Raw genomic sequence first — 17,544 nt, 5'->3', positions numbered from 1 at the left:
ATTTCTTGGTCAGTAGCTCTCTAAATAGTCTTCCACATTATCTTTCATCTTCTGGGAGTTGTGCTGCACATTATATCTTCTTACTATGTCCATTTGTCTGTTATATAGTTTTCTATGCTTTTCATAATTTTTCCTTCTCTATGACTTAGGCTGGATTTTTTTTCTGATTTGTCTTTCAGTTCACTAAGCCATTCTTTTAAAATTTAATGCATTTATTTAAATCTTAATTTAATTGATTTTAGAGTGAGAGGAAGGGAGAAAGGAAGGAGAGAGATCAATTGGTTGTTCCACTTACTTAGGCATTCATTGGTTGCTTCCTGTATGCTCCCTGACCCGAGAGAGAACTCACGACCTTAGCATATCTGGATGACACTCTAACCAATGGGGCTACCCAGCCAGGATCTCCATTTAATTCTTCTTTTATAGAGCTAGTTAGCTGGAAAAATTCTCTTGTTATCTATCTTCTTGAACATTGTAATTACAGTGTTTGAAAGTTCAATATCCAACCTCAATATCTGATTATGTGGCTTTTTGGCCCCATGAAGTGTGGCTCTTCCACAAAATACCACATGCGGGCACACATACAGTGCGATTGAAACTTTGTGGCCCGTGCGCAGAAGTTGGTTTTCAGCCTGGGCGAGTCTATTTTGAAGAAGTACTGTTGATATTTGGCTCTGTTGACTAATGAGTTTGCCGACCACTGTCCTAGACACTAGAGCAAAGTGAGCCTGGAGCAAGTTACTGTTGTGGTGGGAGATGGAGGGAAAGCAAAGGTGAGAGACATAAGTAAAATCAGAGTGTCTAGGAAAAATTAAAGGGAAGATATCCTAGAATTTCCAGGAAATCTCCACCAATGAAGCAAAGGAAAAAAAAAAAGCCTCTATTATTCTGTGAGCGACAAACCAAACTGGGTTGGGGTCTCAGACAATTTGCTCATATGATTGCAAAGACAGACAGAAACTCCCAGATTGGAGAGGGTGCAGGTCGGGCTGAGGGAACGCTAGTAAATTATAAACAAGAAAATGAAAATCGACCCATCTACTCAGAGATAACCACTAAGAACATTTTTGGTCTACAAATATGTTTGTAGTCTTTTTCCAGTGCAGATAAATGTATATTTTATATCATCCTGAATCAATACGTTTAGTAACATTTTATTTGCTTTTAAAAAGTGTTTAGAATAGCTATGTGAAATTCTAACATTTCTGCTTCAATTCCTTTGTAAGTTTTCTATTTCTAATGTCCTTTAAAATTAATTTATACAGTAGCTTTAAAGTTTTTAAACATTGACAGATAAATAAAATTTTAAAAATTTTTGTCTAAAAAGTTTTCTAAAATATATGCAACTGACATTTTCTTTTTAGTAATGACCTCGTACAATGGAGAATTTCTCTAAGAGTTATGTTAATTTTATATAAATTATTTAATATATTGTGATTTTTTTTTTAAGTAGCTTAAGTTAATAGTACTTTTTGTTAAGCTGCCTAATAACTTTTTTGTTTGTATTTAAAGGCCAAACTGTTTTCAGATAGTAGTTCAGCACTTTAGTGAAGAACATTACATCTTTTACTTTGCAGGCGAAACTCCAGAACAAGCAGAGGTAAGTTAATTGTTTCTTCAGTGTAAACATTTAGCCCATGTTTTCTTTAATTTATTTTTCAATTACAGTTGACATTAATACACACACACACACACACACAGAGATTAGAAATTTATATACTTCACAAGCCTTTGTTTTGTGATAAAAAGGATGTTTGAAATGTAATCATCTTTTTATTTTAAGGAATGAGATCTTTCAGGTATAAAACTTATTTTTTTAAAGAAATGCAGAAAAACACAGTGAAGGGTTATTATAAATGAAAACTCCATTTTAAATTGGTCTTTAAATATTCTGTGATGTTGAGTCCAACTGAGAATGCTCATTTAAAATCCTCTTTGCAGAAAGGTTATAGATATTCTCAGTACCATCAAAAGGTAAACCAGTTAGTTTTGCTCACAAGTGTTGTTATTTTTCACTGGTTGAATTCCATATCCAAAAACAGAAGTTTGGTCATCAGAAAGAAAACTATTTCAGGAATTTTTTATTTATAAGTCTTAACTATAATGTCTGCTTTTTTGGACTAGCCAATGATCTATGTGCAATGCCCTTATAAAAACCTTTAGTGTATAACTAATACTATGAAGAAATAATGTTTTTTAAAAAAATTCCTTTTAAGATATTTTGAGTTTTTTCCTGTTTTTTAGTGGTATTTCCTGTTTTTTAGTGGTATTTTGTGAAAATATGGCTATATTTCTGCTTATATTCTATGGAAGGAACTTGAAGGTGGTTAAGAGGTCAAAGAAAGCAACTACTTTGTAAGCAACTTCGTTGGAAATAGAAGATAATTTGCCATTGAGGCAGATGTTGTGGATGCTTTCATAATTTATGAAAATATCCATTAAAAATTATGAAAATATCTTAGACTCTAGAATAACTTGATAAATGAAACATTGTTTTATGACTCATAGTCAAGTCATATTTCAAATCTTTGCAAGATATCTCAAATACTCAGCATATAACACAAAAACATTTTATATGTATATATCCCTAATTTTTTATTAAACGTAGATGAAAAAGTGGGGCTCAAAACATTTGGTAACCTTTTTTTAAATATTAGAAATTGAATTGGGAAAGAAATTTAAACTTTACTATCCCATCTTCTAGTTATTTTACCATGTCCTCTTTCTAAATAAAGATGTGTTACATACCTTGGTATTTCAGTATGTTTTGCATGTCTCACCGAGCTGTATGAATAGAACATTTTATTATTGCATTTTTATATACTTTTTCTATATTCTGTATTTCCAAATACTAGTGTCCAAAATACCACTGATATTTCTAATTTTCATTACTTTGGTGGCTCTCTTCTGGTTACTCTCTGCTATTTCTTTTAAAAAATTGATTTCAGAGAGGAAGGGAGAGGGAGAGATAGAAACATCAATGATGAGAGAAAATCATTGATTGGCTGCCTTCTGCATGCCCCACACTAAGGATCAATCCTGCAACCCAGGCATATGCCCAGACTGGTAATCATACTGTGACCTCCTGGTTCATAGGTCAACTCTCAACTACTGAGCCATACAGGCTTGACCTCTCTTCTATTCCTAAAAGCTGTAATAATTGATCTTAATTTGCTCTACTATAAAGATGTTCTCTAAACATTGACAAAGTTCAGGTTCACTGAAATAGCCTACAAATTAAAGAAATAATTGAGTAAAGCAATGGTATATAGAGCTTTCTAGAAACATGTACTCCAAAGTGAAATATTTAGATTTATTTTTTATTTTATTTTTATTTTTTAATATATATTTTATTGATTTTTTTAGAGAGGAAGGGAGAGAGACAGACAGTCAGAGACATCGATGAGAGAGAAACATCGATCAGCCTGCCTCCTGCACATCTCCCATTGGGGATGTGCCCGCAACCCAGGTACATGCCCTTGACCGGAATCGAACCCGGGACCCTTCAGTCTGCAGGCTGACGCTCTATCCACTGAGCCAAACCGGTCTCGGCTAGATTTATTTTTGATAGATGTAAAATTTCTCTCTCTCCAGAGCACTAGATGGGTTAAACGTGTTTAAAGGTAGCTACAATTTAATTTGAATATTCGGGTAAACATTTTAAAATCTAATGTTATATTTCAAACACGTATATAACCCAGATACCCTTATACATGTCTACTTATATCATAGTCTAATGTTGAAGATTAAAATGATTGTCATCAAATTAGTCATCACATTATCCACTGGTTTTGCAGTCAGCCCTCCTTTCATAAAATACGTGAAGTAAATTCTGCTTTAGGTATTTCAAGTGTAACAGCTTACCTATTCAAAAATATTTTGGCTAATTAATGTACCCTTCTTTGTACACTTAACATTAATTTAGAAAATCTACAGAAACACAAGTTTTTCAGAATTAAACTTTTTTAAATCATTGTTTTACTTTATTGGGGTACAAGCATATTGCAGTACTGTGAGCTTAAAAATGGCAATCTCAAAAAGGAAAGAATATTGAATTAACAAATTGATGATTGGAAATTAAACTGTACTACAGTATATTTCTTTAAACTGTTATTTCTTGTAGGATTGGATGAAAGGTCTGCAGGCATTTTGCAATTTACGGAAAAGTAGTCCAGGGACATCTAATAAACGCTTGCGTCAGGTGAAACTTAATTTTCTTTGATTTGTGATTGTCACATTTTGTTTTATCACTTTGTTCTTTATTTTTATTACATTATGAACTGTTTGGGGCAGTATTTCAGATACTTTATAGAGTTCTTAAGAGAAATTAATTTTGTCAGGCAATTTAAAGCTCCCACTTGTTTCAGTAGCAGGAGAAATAGTTATTTCCTTACGAAAGAGAATTTTCTTTATATACCTGCTGGGCATATAATGGCATCTTTTAAATACATTATCAAGGGTGTTTTTTCCCCCTCCACTCAAAATAAAAATACCAAACCAATAGTAACAGAAACTATTCTGTTGGGCACTTTTATTCCTTAAAAATGACTATTTCAAAAATGTGGAACTAAAAGTACTTATTGAAAAAATCATCTTCCTTGAATCACTAATCCCAATAGTTTTTCATTTTATAGAATTTATTTTTGAAATGTCATTTCATAACTCTTAGATAGTATCCTATACTATCTTACTTGAAACATTAACATGTCCTGTATGTTCATTCATAGAGAGTTAGGCTAGGCTCTTTCTTTCAAAGTGTATAAAGTCAACTTTATATCCTCTGTTTCTTTTGCTTTTTTTTTTTTTTTCTTTATAGTTATCCCTAGATAATTGGTTAAATATCAAGAAATTTTAACATTCTTGATTTTCAGGGTGATTTTAGTACAGTGTTTATTGACCAAAGTTACTCTTGTTTTATTTGTAGGAATTTTCCAATAAGCTTGATGATTTGAACATATTGTTCTATTGGAAATGGATATTAATATTTAGATTACTATTTTATATCATCCCCTGTACCAACAGACTGACTCCACAAGGAAATTTATACACATAATCACTATGTGCTCTCAAAACATATGTTAACATTTTGTAAGCAATGGAAAAGCATGTTGAATTTTTACAGATTGTGTGAAATTTTAGCCATGAAATTATCATTTATAGGTATAATATAATATGCTATGGCTAATAGCTCTTGAAACCCTCATGTCAGGTACTCTACTGTGTGCTTTACACATATTATTTTGAATCTTTACAGCAACTTGCAGTGTAAACTTTGTTTTAATTTTATGTCTGAGGAAGGTGAGGCTCAGATAAGCAACTTGCCTAATGCAGGTAATAGGTGGCAGGAGGGAAAAGAAGACCTGATACTAGAAGGTATCTGGTCTAAGTTTTGGCATCAAAACTAACAAATATCTATTCTTTTTTGGATCTGTTTCCTTTTCTGTAGAATGAAAAGGTAGAGTGTGTTTTAAAAATACTTTATAGCTGTGGAATTCTTTTCTAAATTAAATCTTTCAGATGAGCATTATGTAACAAATAGGATTTTGATTTGAGTTGTGACAGTTTACTTATGTTAATAAAGAATCCTTTTCCTTTTCTCTGAACCATGGTTTTATATTAAAAGGTATATTTCACTTTCTGCAAGAATATAATTAGAGGAATAACTTGTAAAACAAAATTACAGTTATAGTAATTGCTTTAGAAACTTAATGCATAATATTTGAAATCTGGTGTAACAATTTTTTTGCTTTCTTTAGGTCAGCAGCCTTGTTTTACATATTGAAGAAGCCCATAAACTCCCAGTAAAACATTTTACTAATCCCTATTGCAACATCTACCTGAACAGTGTCCAGGTAGCAAAAACTCATGCAAGGGAAGGCCAAAACCCTGTATGGTCAGAAGAGTTTGTCTTTGAGTAAGTCTTGTTTTATCATTACATTAAATCATTTTCTTTTATCATACTGCATTTTCATTCCTTACTTTTTCTTTCCTTTATTATTTATTTATGTATGTACGTATGTATGTATTTATTTTTGTCTCTGCATCTAAACTGTCAGAACAGGGCACCAAGTCCAGTCCTTTTGATAGTACTTCCCCCTCCTTCCCCCCACACACTTTTTTTTTTTTTTTTTTTTAGTAATGTGCTATGTCTTTTGTTTTCCACCTAGTAATTAATATGAATTAGCATAAATGACAAGTCCTAAACCATTTACTGACATACAAATATAAAATGTTACGAAGGTTTCCAGGATTTACCTGAGGAGGTTATAAAGATGTTAGGGAAAGTGTAATTTGCTGGTCTATATTCCCATATGCCAAGCAATAAAACATTTTGAATCTAGTTGTAAATCTCACATATTCAGGTTGTTTAGTAGCAAACTAGGAGCCTTATTGGATACTAGAAATAAATGAATTAAATAGCTTAATGCCAGGACATTTTGTTAATTCTATTTCTTCTTGCTCTTTTAGTGATCTTCCTCCTGACATCAACAGATTTGAAATAACTCTTAGTAATAAAACAAAGAAAAGCAAAGATCCTGATATCTGTAAGTTGATACAGAAATTTCTTTCTAAACTAAAAGACAAACATATTTGTGTACTTTTAAAATCCATAATGTACTATAATAGAAAATGGAAATTAAAAATAGAAGTACAAGTAGTATAATTTGAGGTAGTTTTTTTGTTCTTCTAAAAATAATTGATATGACTAAATTATACATATTCTAAACTGAAGCCTTTAAGATTAAATTATATATCTATTCACCCTCCCCTTCCTAATGAGTAGGAAGAACAAGAAAACAGTGAAAGTGGTCATCTTTCTGTTGTTCTTCCCCTATCCCTTCTTATCCTTTTTAGGTTTTTCCTTTTCTACTTTGCAAGTAAGTGGGAAAAAGCAGTCTATTTAAAAAACTTTTTTCTATAAACACGAGTGTACTATTTGTTCACTTTTTCCCTGCCTGTTGCTGAAACAGGTGGCAGTGGGATTTAGCAATTCACATATCTGTGAATTAGGTTAATAATACCTTCTTAAAAGTCATGTTTAGAGAAAGAAGTGCTTTGTATTAACAGATAGGTCCAAGCCTGAATCTTTCTCTATAAAATGTTTCCTTTATTTCCCTAATCATGCCTGTATCCTAAATCATTGCCTATAACAGAGTTTGACACATAGTAGACATTCAAGAAATGAATGAAGTAAATATTAAATGAAGTAAACTTCTTTAATAAAAAGCATTTAACACTGTAGAGAAGGCAAAATATCAGAATAATTTACGTGTATGACTAATTTATAGTGTCATCTTTTTAGATAGTAATCATTTCATGTTTTTCTATCCAAGTATTTATGCGCTGCCAATTGAGCCGGTTACAGAAAGGGCATGCCACAGATGAATGGTTTTTGCTCAGCTCCCATATACCATTAAAAGGTATTGAACCAGGATCCCTGCGTGTCCGGGCACGATATTCTATGGAAAAAATCATGCCAGAAGAAGAATACAGTGAATTTAAAGAGGTAATCAGTTATTTACCAGTCTACTTATTTTTTACAGCATTAACAGAAATATTTAACATTTAATAAAAGACCCATTAAGTGTAATAATTCCATAGCTTAGTGTCACACTAACAGACAAAAGAGGGTTGAACACCCTTTGGTAGTATGAGGTTAGTCTCAGGAAACAAAAATATGTAGGCTACAAACTTATTCTTTTTTAAATAAATTTTTTCAATACAACATATTTGTAAATACCTTGTCTAATAAAGAGGGAATTTGCTAATTGAACCTCATGCCATTGCAAACATGGCGGCATCCACAGCCAATAAGGAGGGAATATGCTAATTGACTACCATGCTCTCAAAGACGGTGATGCCCACAGCCAATAAGAAGGGGATATGCTAATTGACTGCCACGCCCTCAAGGATGGCGGCACCCAGTCCCCTCAGCCCCCCAGCCGCCCGCGGTTTGCACTGCTGGCAGTGGCAGCAGCAGAGGTGTGATGGTGTCGCCTTCCCCTGATCGCCAGGTCGCCTCCTGCCCCTGAGGGCTCCCAGACTGTGAGAGGGGGCAGGCCGGGCTGAGGGACACCCTCCTCCCACCCCCCCAGTGCATGAATTTTCATATACCAGGCCTCTAGTAAGAACATAAAAGAATATATTTTGTTAATCTCACTGCGAATGCTTAATGCTGTACTTTCAACAATCTTTCTTGATGTCATTTTTAGCTTATACTGCAAAAGGACCTTCATGTAGTCTATGCTTTATCACATGTGTGTGGACAGGATCGAACACTACTGGCTAGCATCCTACTGAGGATTTTCCTTCATGAAAAACTTGAATCATTGTTGCTATGTACACTAAATGACAGAGAAATAAGCATGGAAGGTACAGTATGGATGTGTTAATGTGATACTTTTAAAAATTTGGTCAACAATTAGATTTTAAATAGCAAATATATGTGGATTCTATGTTAGAATATATTAAACAGTTTAATCATCTTGCAAAATAAATTATTATGTTTTTCCTTTATTAAAAATTAGTTAGAATGCCAGTTCTGATTCTTGTGCTGGCTAGTATGGGTGGTGGTTATTTTAATACAAGTTTCTGTCATGACAAATTAGTATTAGAAGTCATAAGAAAGTGACTTCTGTGTGCAGATCAATGACTTCTAGTCCTTTATTAAGAACAGTGTGACATACATACCATGTTCTTTTACTTTTTACTTACTAATTTATTGCATAGAAATTGGTGCCAGCTGAGTTTCATTTCTAAATTCTACAGATAGCCAAAACCGGTTTGGCTCAGTGGATAGAGCGTTGGCCTGCGGACTGAGAGGTCCCAGGTTCAATTCCGGTCAAGGGCATGTACCTGGGTTGCAGGCACATTCCCGGTGGGGGATGTGCAGGAGGCAGCTGATCGATGTTTCTCTCTCATCGATGTTTCTAACTCTCTATCTCTCTCCCTTCCTCTCTGTGAAAAATCAATAAAATATATTAAAAATAAATAAATAAATAAATAAATAAATAAATAAATAAATAAATAAATAAATTCTGCAGATAAGTAGTTCCTGGGCACTATAGCTAGGCACACAGTGCTTTGTAACAGCTTACAAATATGTCAAAATAATCACTTTCAGCCAGCGCTTTGACTCAGTGACAGTGTTTGCCTCTAGGCTCCCCCAAATAAACTGTAAAATCTAAAACTATTTACTTTTAATCATAGAAAATGTAATATACAGATGTGTCAGGAAAGATCAAGTGGTGATATGTATTTTACACTGGCAATATTTGTGTTTTTTAGAATTTTATTTAAATCACTATTGGCCCAGTGCATTAATTTCATGCACATTAAAAGGGAATTATTTAGCCCTAACCAGTTTGACTCAGTATATAGAGCGTCGGCCTGCGGACTGAAGGGTCCCAGGTTCGATTCCGGTCAAGGGCATGTACTTTGGTTGTGGGCACATCCCCAGTAGGGGGTGTGCAGGAGGCAGCTGATCGATGTTTCTCTCTCATCGACGTTTCTAACTCTCTATCCCTCTCCCTTCCTCTCTGTAAAAAATCAATAAAATAAATTTTTTAAAAAAGGAATTAGAGGAAATACTTTAATATTGCTATTTGCCCTTTTTCTATAATAGAAGTGTCAGAGATGAAAGAAAATTAGTAAAATGTATATCAAAATCTCCCTCTTGTCAGAGTCTGGGGCGCACTGCAGGACCCAGAGTCAAGTCCCCGTCCACCCGTGCGCACCTCAAAATTGCACAAGACCCAGATTGTGCGGGCCCCACCCCTGTCAAGCCCCGCAGGGTGGGGGGAGGAGCCTCAGGTCCCCTGGCCTGGCGCAAGGGTGCAATGACCATTTGCATATTAGCTTTTTATTATATAGGATTAGTAGCCATGTTTTAGGCTCATACATTAATTTATTTGGGGGTTTTATGTTAACTAGTCTAAACCTTTTTTTTTTTTTTTTTGGTATGAACACGATAGTAGTAATCCCTTCTCCTGTTTATAATCTAATGCAATAATAGATATAGTAGGTCCTCGGGTTACATCGGAGATCCGTTCCTATGGCACAGCATAACGCGATTTTCGCCTTAAGTTGGAACCTACCTACATAAGCACCTACGTCACTCACATGGAGCACATACACAGCAGTAATGAAGTGAAACAACAGTAAAAAAAGTTTAAAAGAAAGATAACAATTCCTGACCTTTACTTGTGGTAAATAAATAATGAAAAACATAAAGCACATATGTACATACATCGAAATGATGGGACTTTTTTTTTTTAAATATATTTTATTGATTTTTTACAGAGAGGAAGGGAGAGAGATAGAGTTAGAAACATCGATGAGAGAGAAACATCGATCAGCCACCTCCTGCACATCTCCTACTGGGGATGTGCCCGCAACCCAGGTACATGCCCTTGACCGGAATCGAACCTAGGACCTTTCAGTCCGCAGGCCGACGCTTTATCCACTCAGCCAAACCGGTTTCGGCGGGACTTTTTTTTTTTTTTTTTTATAAATTAATGGGAAATGGCGATGTAACCACGAAACAACATACATCAAGTCTGATGTTACCCGAAGACTGTCTGTATTAGCTTTTTGAAGACTTAAGTCTATAGAATATAGTAGGATGTCATTATAATCAGTACTTTAATGCTGGATGGAAATAAGCATACTTAAATGGTTAAAATCGTTGAAGTAAAAATGAATTTATTTAATTTCTAGTCGGTTCACATTAGTACAGTTATTTACAGATAACTTTTTAATATATTTATGTAGATGAAGCCACTACCTTATTTCGAGCCACAACACTTGCAAGCACCTTGATGGAGCAGTATATGAAAGCCACTGCCACACAATTTGTCCATCATGCTTTGAAAGACTCCATTTTAAAGATAATGGAAAGCAAGCAATCTTGTGAGGTATGACAAACAGCATATTTTAATAGGTAATACTTTATAGTTAACTAGAGGCCCGGTGCATGAATTCATGCAAAAGTGGGGTCCGTTGGCCTGGCCTATGGGATTGGGCCAAAACCAGCTCTCCGACATCCCCCGAGAGGTCCCAGATTGAGAGAGGGCACATGCCAGGCCAGGGGACCCCACCGGTGCACGATTGGGGCCGGGGAGGGACATGGAAGGTTGGCCAGCCGGGGAGGGTCATCGGAGGGCTCCAAGGTGTGTCCAGCCGGTCTTGCTCAGTCCTGATTGGCCAGACCCCAGCAGCAAGCTAACCTACCAGTCAGAGCGTCTGCCCCCTAGTGGTCAGTGCACATCATAGTGACTGGTCAACTGTCTGCCCCCTGGTGGTCAGTGCACATTATAGTGAGCAGTTGAGTGCCTTAGCATATCATTAGCATATTACACTTTGATTGGTTGAATGGACGACTGGACACTTAGCATATTAGGCTTTTATTATATAGGAAGGATTACATTTTAAGGGAACTACATTAGCTTTCTAAAATTATCAGAGCAGTTATACCTGTTGTACTACTACTTTTGGAAAATATTACCTAAAAAACAGATTTTTTTTTTCTTAAAGATGGCTTTACTTGGGGATTAAAACCTCATATTGCACCAGGAATTCATGAAAGTACTTTATTATTTCTCCTACTATACTGATAAATATATGCTACTTTCAGAAGTTGGGAGTAACAGAATCTTAAGTTTCTGTTGTATAACCTAGTTAAATTCTATGTAGCTCATCACAACATTTAGATTTGTCCTTAAGGCATTTTTGGGGGGTGTGGGGTAATATGATATAATCTTCACAAAAGAAAAAAAAGGCTTCAGTGTAAATTCTTAGTAAATCATTGAAGAGAAAGAGTGGTATCTCACTTATGGCTATTCTCTCATTTTATTCTGAAGGTAGAGCAACTACAGAAGATACTAAATATATTTTTAACTCTAATAAAATAAGAAATTGCTTTTGACAATGTACACTGAGAACATGTTAATTCTGCATTAAGTTGTCAATTTTTACTAATTAGAGAATTAGTGTTGAAAACTTGAGGTAACACCACAGATGGTCTAACTAGTAAGGATATAGGAATTCAGCAAGTCTGCAGAGTGTCTGGTTGCTGGATCCAGGCTGGGGAATTTAGACATCTCTAGAGAAATGTACTCCAGTCTAGATCAGGACACTTACATTTCAGGGAAGTTTTGAGAAAGGTTCATGATTCTGCCCCAGGCATTTGGTATTTTCTAGTGATAAATAAGTCTTATCCCATTCAGAAAAGCCATTTTTTCCCTCAAATAAATAGAATTAAGACAGACATTACAATAACAGTATGGTGATCTTTCTTCCCATTTAAATACTCCTAGTATATTTGTGACTATTTGGCCACTAAAACTGTGTTGTTGTTTTTTTGTTTTTTATTTTTGGTCTTTTAGCTTAGAATACTGTATTTAAAATAAAGTCTAACCCAATTTTATGTGAATGTAAAGATCTATGGTAAAATCTGATAAAATGAACAGAAGAGAACTTTAATACTGGCATTGATTCCAAAGCAACTGAAAGTTGTTGAATAATCATAGCTTGTTCTTCAATTCAGTACAGTTGAACCTGGAACAATCTGGAGGGGAGAAGGGTTAGGGGTGCTCTCCAACTCCCACTCCTGCATGGTCAAAAACCCACATAAAATTCATGACTCCCTCAAAACTTAGTTTTCCTTCTGTATTGCTGGGAGATTGGTTCCAGGACACCCATGTATATAAAAATCTGTGGATGTGCAAGTTTATTATATGAAAATCACAGATCAGTGCTACAGTTGGCCCTTTGCATTCATCCTCCCAACCACAGATAAAAAAGTAAAGGTATTTATTGAAAAAGTCCTCGTATAAATGGATCGGTACAGTTGAAACCGATGTTGTTCAAGGGTCAACTGTAATTGGAAATTAATGGTAACAAACCCAAGGAGCTTCATAGCATATACTACTTTAAAATTCCCACTTATATTCCCCCCCCCCCCCCCACCTGCCGAAAGTCTAATACAGATGGAAAAAATAGAGAACCTTGAAAAGAACTGTTTGATTACTTTGATTCATTTGTGTTTATCATTGCCAAGATGCATTTATATTGATTTATTCCTTCTCTTAGTTAAGTCCATCAAAATTAGAAAAAAATGAAGATGTGAACACTAATTTAGCACACCTATTGAACATACTTTCAGAGCTTGTGGAGAAAATATTCATGGCTTCAGAAATACTTCCACCGTAAGTGGTGAATTTTAATTTGACAAGAAATTGTGTATCTGCATTTTGAAAAATTTGTACTTCTAAAATGTAAGCTTTTCCACTGTGCTGATGTTAGGATACTTTGAAAGAGGGGTTTTAATTTTTACAAAATGAATTGTGTTTAAGAAGACTGAAGAAGCGTGTGAAATATTTACGTTAAGTAAAACAAATCATGTTTTTATACAAGCTCATGTCTGATTTATATAGTGACTTGGGGAATGAATAGAGGTATAGTCTTAGATTTGAGGAAATGATAAAAGACTTATCTCTATCCAGTCTGCTTAATGGCTTCCAGTGTTAGTTAACTCAATCAGGTAGAAGTTGTTAAAGTCAACAACTCCCCAAAACCTGAACTCATTAGTTCCTCTGCATCCTTATCCCAATACTTTTTTCATAAATATAGAATAATCTAAATATGGTAAGATTTCTTCCAAAGCAAATGTAAAAAAATTGGTTAAATGATTAATGATGAAAAATTGTTTCTCTCATTACTTTGGGAAAAGGTCAGTTGCATTAAAATGTTATGTATTTGGTAAATTAAACTTTGGGTATATTGAAATCAGTATTTTCACTTGCTTTCTGTATTGAGATGATTGTGTTATTTTGGCAGGACACTGAGATATATTTATGGGTGTTTACAGAAATCTGTTCAGCACAAGTGGCCTACAAATACCACCATGAGAACAAGAGTTGTTAGGTAAGGCGAAGCAGTTCATTTATTACATCACTGTATATGGTACATACTGAGAGTCAAGAGGATAATTGTGAAAATTTGAAGACTCAGAGTACACAGTGTACAATTCAAAACCTTTTCTTTTTATTCTGAACCCTGTTGAATATGTTCTGAGTTCAAATGGCTCCTAAACTAACTTTCAGTGTTGTTGGGGTGTTTTGGGGTTTTTTTGGGAGTTACTATGATTACCGAGATAACTTTTGCATTTTCTAAAAACCCAAACATTCATTTATAGTCAGTTAACTATTGGAGATTTTTATTTTATATCATGAGGTTAAAAGTCAAATAATCAACAAAATCTGTAGCTAACTTTATAGTACTCTTTATACACACACACACACCCACATATACATACTTACCTATAGACAAAGGGAGGAAGAAAGGAAGGAAAGAAAAACAGAGATTAACTTGGTGCTAAGAAGAGCAATAATTGAGCCATTTTGATATTAATTGGTTTGTAACACGGTTTGTGCCCGTGGGCTAATCTCCAATCAGAGCCTCTAGTTCTGAAGTTTTGTTGGTATACTCATTGTAGCAATTAGGAGAAATTGCAAAGTTAGTGGCTAAGACAGAACTAAAGACTAAACTTCTAAGACACAATCTAATATTGTATTTAAAAAATATATGTATTTTTTACTGATTTCAGAGAGGAAGGGAGGAGAGAGAGAGAGATAAACATCAATGATGAAAGAGTGTAATTGACCGGCTACCTCCTGCATGCCTTTCTGGGGATTGAGCCCACAACCCAGGCATGTGCCCTGACCAGGAATGGAACTGTGAGACCTGATTCATAGGTTAATGCTCAACCACTTAGCCACACAGGCTGGGCCCCAACTTAATATTCTGAGTACTATTGCAGGCTTTTGTAAAGCACACCCCAATCCATTCAAACCAATTGGAAACTTAGTGATAAAGCATCAGAGAATATAGTAGTCTAATAATGATAGAATTTACTATTTAGAATATATTTTGCCAGTCATGTTCTGCCCCTTAAAAATATTACCCAACCACTAAAAAAAACCATAACATACAATTAGTTTTGAAAGTGTGTGTTAATCTGGCCCCCAACCTAAATTTTTTAGAGGCTTCTAGTCTTTTTAGGTAAAAATCTTAGAATCATATGACCAAAATATTTAAAAATTATAGATTCTGTATTTCTTGGCTTTAGTAGTGATTGAGAATAAAAAAGAATCACAAGCGTATTCTGCACAATTATATGTGTGATGTAAATTAACACTTCTATAAACTCTAAGTTTCAAACAAGTGTATGTGTTAAGCAGGCACAGCAGGAAATTCTGCTGTGGACTGTTTGCTACTGCCGGGTATTTTAAGGAGCATTTATACCCAAGGTGATGATTTTTGCCCCTAATAAGCTTTTAAATGTATGTGTAGGTACTTAGTATCCCTCTTAAAACAGAAAGTAGATTTGCACATTGAAACTCTTTTATGGTTTGATGTTGCCTCTAACACTTAAGTATCAAAATATGTTCAGGTAGAATCTGTACAAGAGTCTTCGTAGATATAAAATAAACCCAAATTTAAAGACTTAATTATTGTTAGCGTATATTCTAATTGCAACTGCATATTCACTTTCTAAGAGTCCAAAATTAATGAAGTGTCAGATTTTGGAAGGTAAATGCTGAGAATAGAGATGGTACTGATGATTTTAGCCTCTAAAAGGAATTTTATCAACTGTCCTATATAATAAAAGGCTAATATGCAAATCAACCAAACAGTGGAACGACCAGTCGCTATGACGCGCACTGACCACCAGGGAGCAGATGCTCAATGTAGGAGCTGCCCCCTGTTGGTCAGTGTGCCCCCACAGGGGAAGCGCCTCTCAGCCAGAAGCTGGGCTCACAGCTGACAAGCACAGCAGCGGTGGCGGGAGCCTCTCCCGCTTCCCTGGCAGTCAGATAAACCCCCGAGGGCTCCCAGACTGCGAGAGGGCACAGCCCAGGCTAAGGGACACACACACACACCCTCACCCTCACCACACCCTCCCCCAACCCAGGTGCACAAATTTTGTGCACCAGGCATCTAGTTTTGTTAATAATGCTTGTCTTTATAAGAGGCAAATAAGAGGTCAACTGTTAGTGTGTATTCCTCTTAAAAGGAAATTAGAGAAAAATTGTCTACATGAAAACTTATACTCCTATCAGTAACTGAAGGTGGCAGGTTAGGAAAAAGCTAAATAGCTTGCAGTCTTACATAATATATTGTTCTCTAAGAGAGTAAGATTAACAGGTAAAAATCATATATGACAATGTTGTTAAGCCATGTTCTTTAACATTACTTTTTGGTTTTTATTATTTTGTAATTTGAGAACATATTTAACTTGAGAAAGCTTATCTTTTTCTTTATGGCCATAAAAGCTTTTCAGCATCCTCTTATATATATTTTTAATTTGTCAAGGAGTCACCTATTCCCTAGTAAAATGGATTCTTACTTTCGTATCACTTATCAACAGAATCAATAGAATGAACTTGACTTATGTCAGACTTTACTGGGTTGTTCTGCTTAAAATACAGAAAGAAAATTGAGAGAATGTAAGTTTTAAGACCTTTCAGAACTATGTATCCCTATAAAGGTTTATTTGTGCTCCTGTAATTTTTCCAGAAATTCTTAGTGTTTTTAAGGACACTGCTTTCTCAAATTAAATTTAAAATGTACTACTAGCTTGAAATAAATAAATAGTAGCCAAGATACTAAGTACTATAAATATAATTTAAATCTGCCCAACATAAACCTAAAATTCCAAAATTGGGAAAAGTGAGTATGTTTAAGGATATATATGTTTGGTTTTTTTTAAATATACTTTATTGATTTTTTATAGAGAGGAAGGGAGAGGGATAGAGAGTTAGAAACATCGATGAGAGAGAAACATTGATCAGCTGCACACTCCCTATTGAGGATGTGCCTGCAACCAGGGTACAAGCCCCTAACCAGAATCAAACCTGGAACCCTTCAGTCCGCAGGCCGATGCTCTATCCACTGAGCCAAACCGGTTAGGGAAGGATATATATGTTCTTAAAGTAAGACACTGTTAGCTATTTTCTTAAAGCTCTGTTTGTGGTTCCCCATATTAGTTCAAAGTTCATGGTTCTATGAGTATTAAAGATTTTTATTTTTTTAATGGAGTTTTCTAAAAAAATAAAATTATTTCCTCCCATTCAGTGGTTTTGTTTTTCTTCGACTTATCTGTCCTGCCATCCTGAATCCACGGATGTTTAACATCATCTCAGGTAATCAATTTTTGATACATTTTTAAATTAAAAAATTAGAATAAAACTTCATTCTATTTAATGAGGTTACATGGTTTCTCTTTACCTTTTCTTGCCATTTTTCTTCTTTTACCCTTCTCATCTAATGAAGCCAGAGGTGGCATGATTAGATACATACTCCTTTTTTCCCCATTTCTACTTGTGTCTCAAACTCTTATTACAATGCCTTTTTCCTATCTGAATCTTGTCCTTTTCATGCTGGGGAGAAGAGCTTTCTGTGTGCTATAGTTGCAGTAGTGCTCTATGAATACTTATAGTGGCTCTTTAGAGATTTTCCATTAGGAATTTCTTATCATCA

The 17,544-nt window shown here is 34.9% G+C and overlaps 1 protein-coding gene across 4 annotated transcripts in view; it reads left to right on the top strand.

Annotated features, from left to right (window-relative positions):
• Window positions 1-17,544, top strand: part of RASA1 (RAS p21 protein activator 1) — a 108,320-nt gene that overhangs the window by 84,015 nt on the left and 6,761 nt on the right. For 3 of the 4 annotated variants that reach the window (XM_059694146.1, XM_059694145.1, XM_059694148.1), the window contains exons 12-21: window positions 1,513-1,600; window positions 4,124-4,201; window positions 5,757-5,914; window positions 6,469-6,545; window positions 7,335-7,507; window positions 8,214-8,373; window positions 10,774-10,916; window positions 13,093-13,208; window positions 13,840-13,926; window positions 17,140-17,207. In XM_059694146.1, the coding sequence (XP_059550129.1) occupies window positions 1,513-1,600; window positions 4,124-4,201; window positions 5,757-5,914; window positions 6,469-6,545; window positions 7,335-7,507; window positions 8,214-8,373; window positions 10,774-10,916; window positions 13,093-13,208; window positions 13,840-13,926; window positions 17,140-17,207 (1,148 nt within the window). The remainder of the gene's footprint in view (window positions 1-1,512; window positions 1,601-4,123; window positions 4,202-5,756; window positions 5,915-6,468; window positions 6,546-7,334; window positions 7,508-8,213; window positions 8,374-10,773; window positions 10,917-13,092; window positions 13,209-13,839; window positions 13,927-17,139; window positions 17,208-17,544) is intronic. The other variant, XM_059694147.1, reaches the window with a different exon arrangement.

This window comes from Myotis daubentonii, chromosome 4 (genome assembly GCF_963259705.1).
Source record: "Myotis daubentonii chromosome 4, mMyoDau2.1, whole genome shotgun sequence".
NCBI lineage: Eukaryota > Metazoa > Chordata > Mammalia > Chiroptera > Vespertilionidae > Myotis > Myotis daubentonii.
Note: the sequence above shows the minus strand (reverse complement) of the source record. Positions and strands in the feature narration are given on the sequence as shown.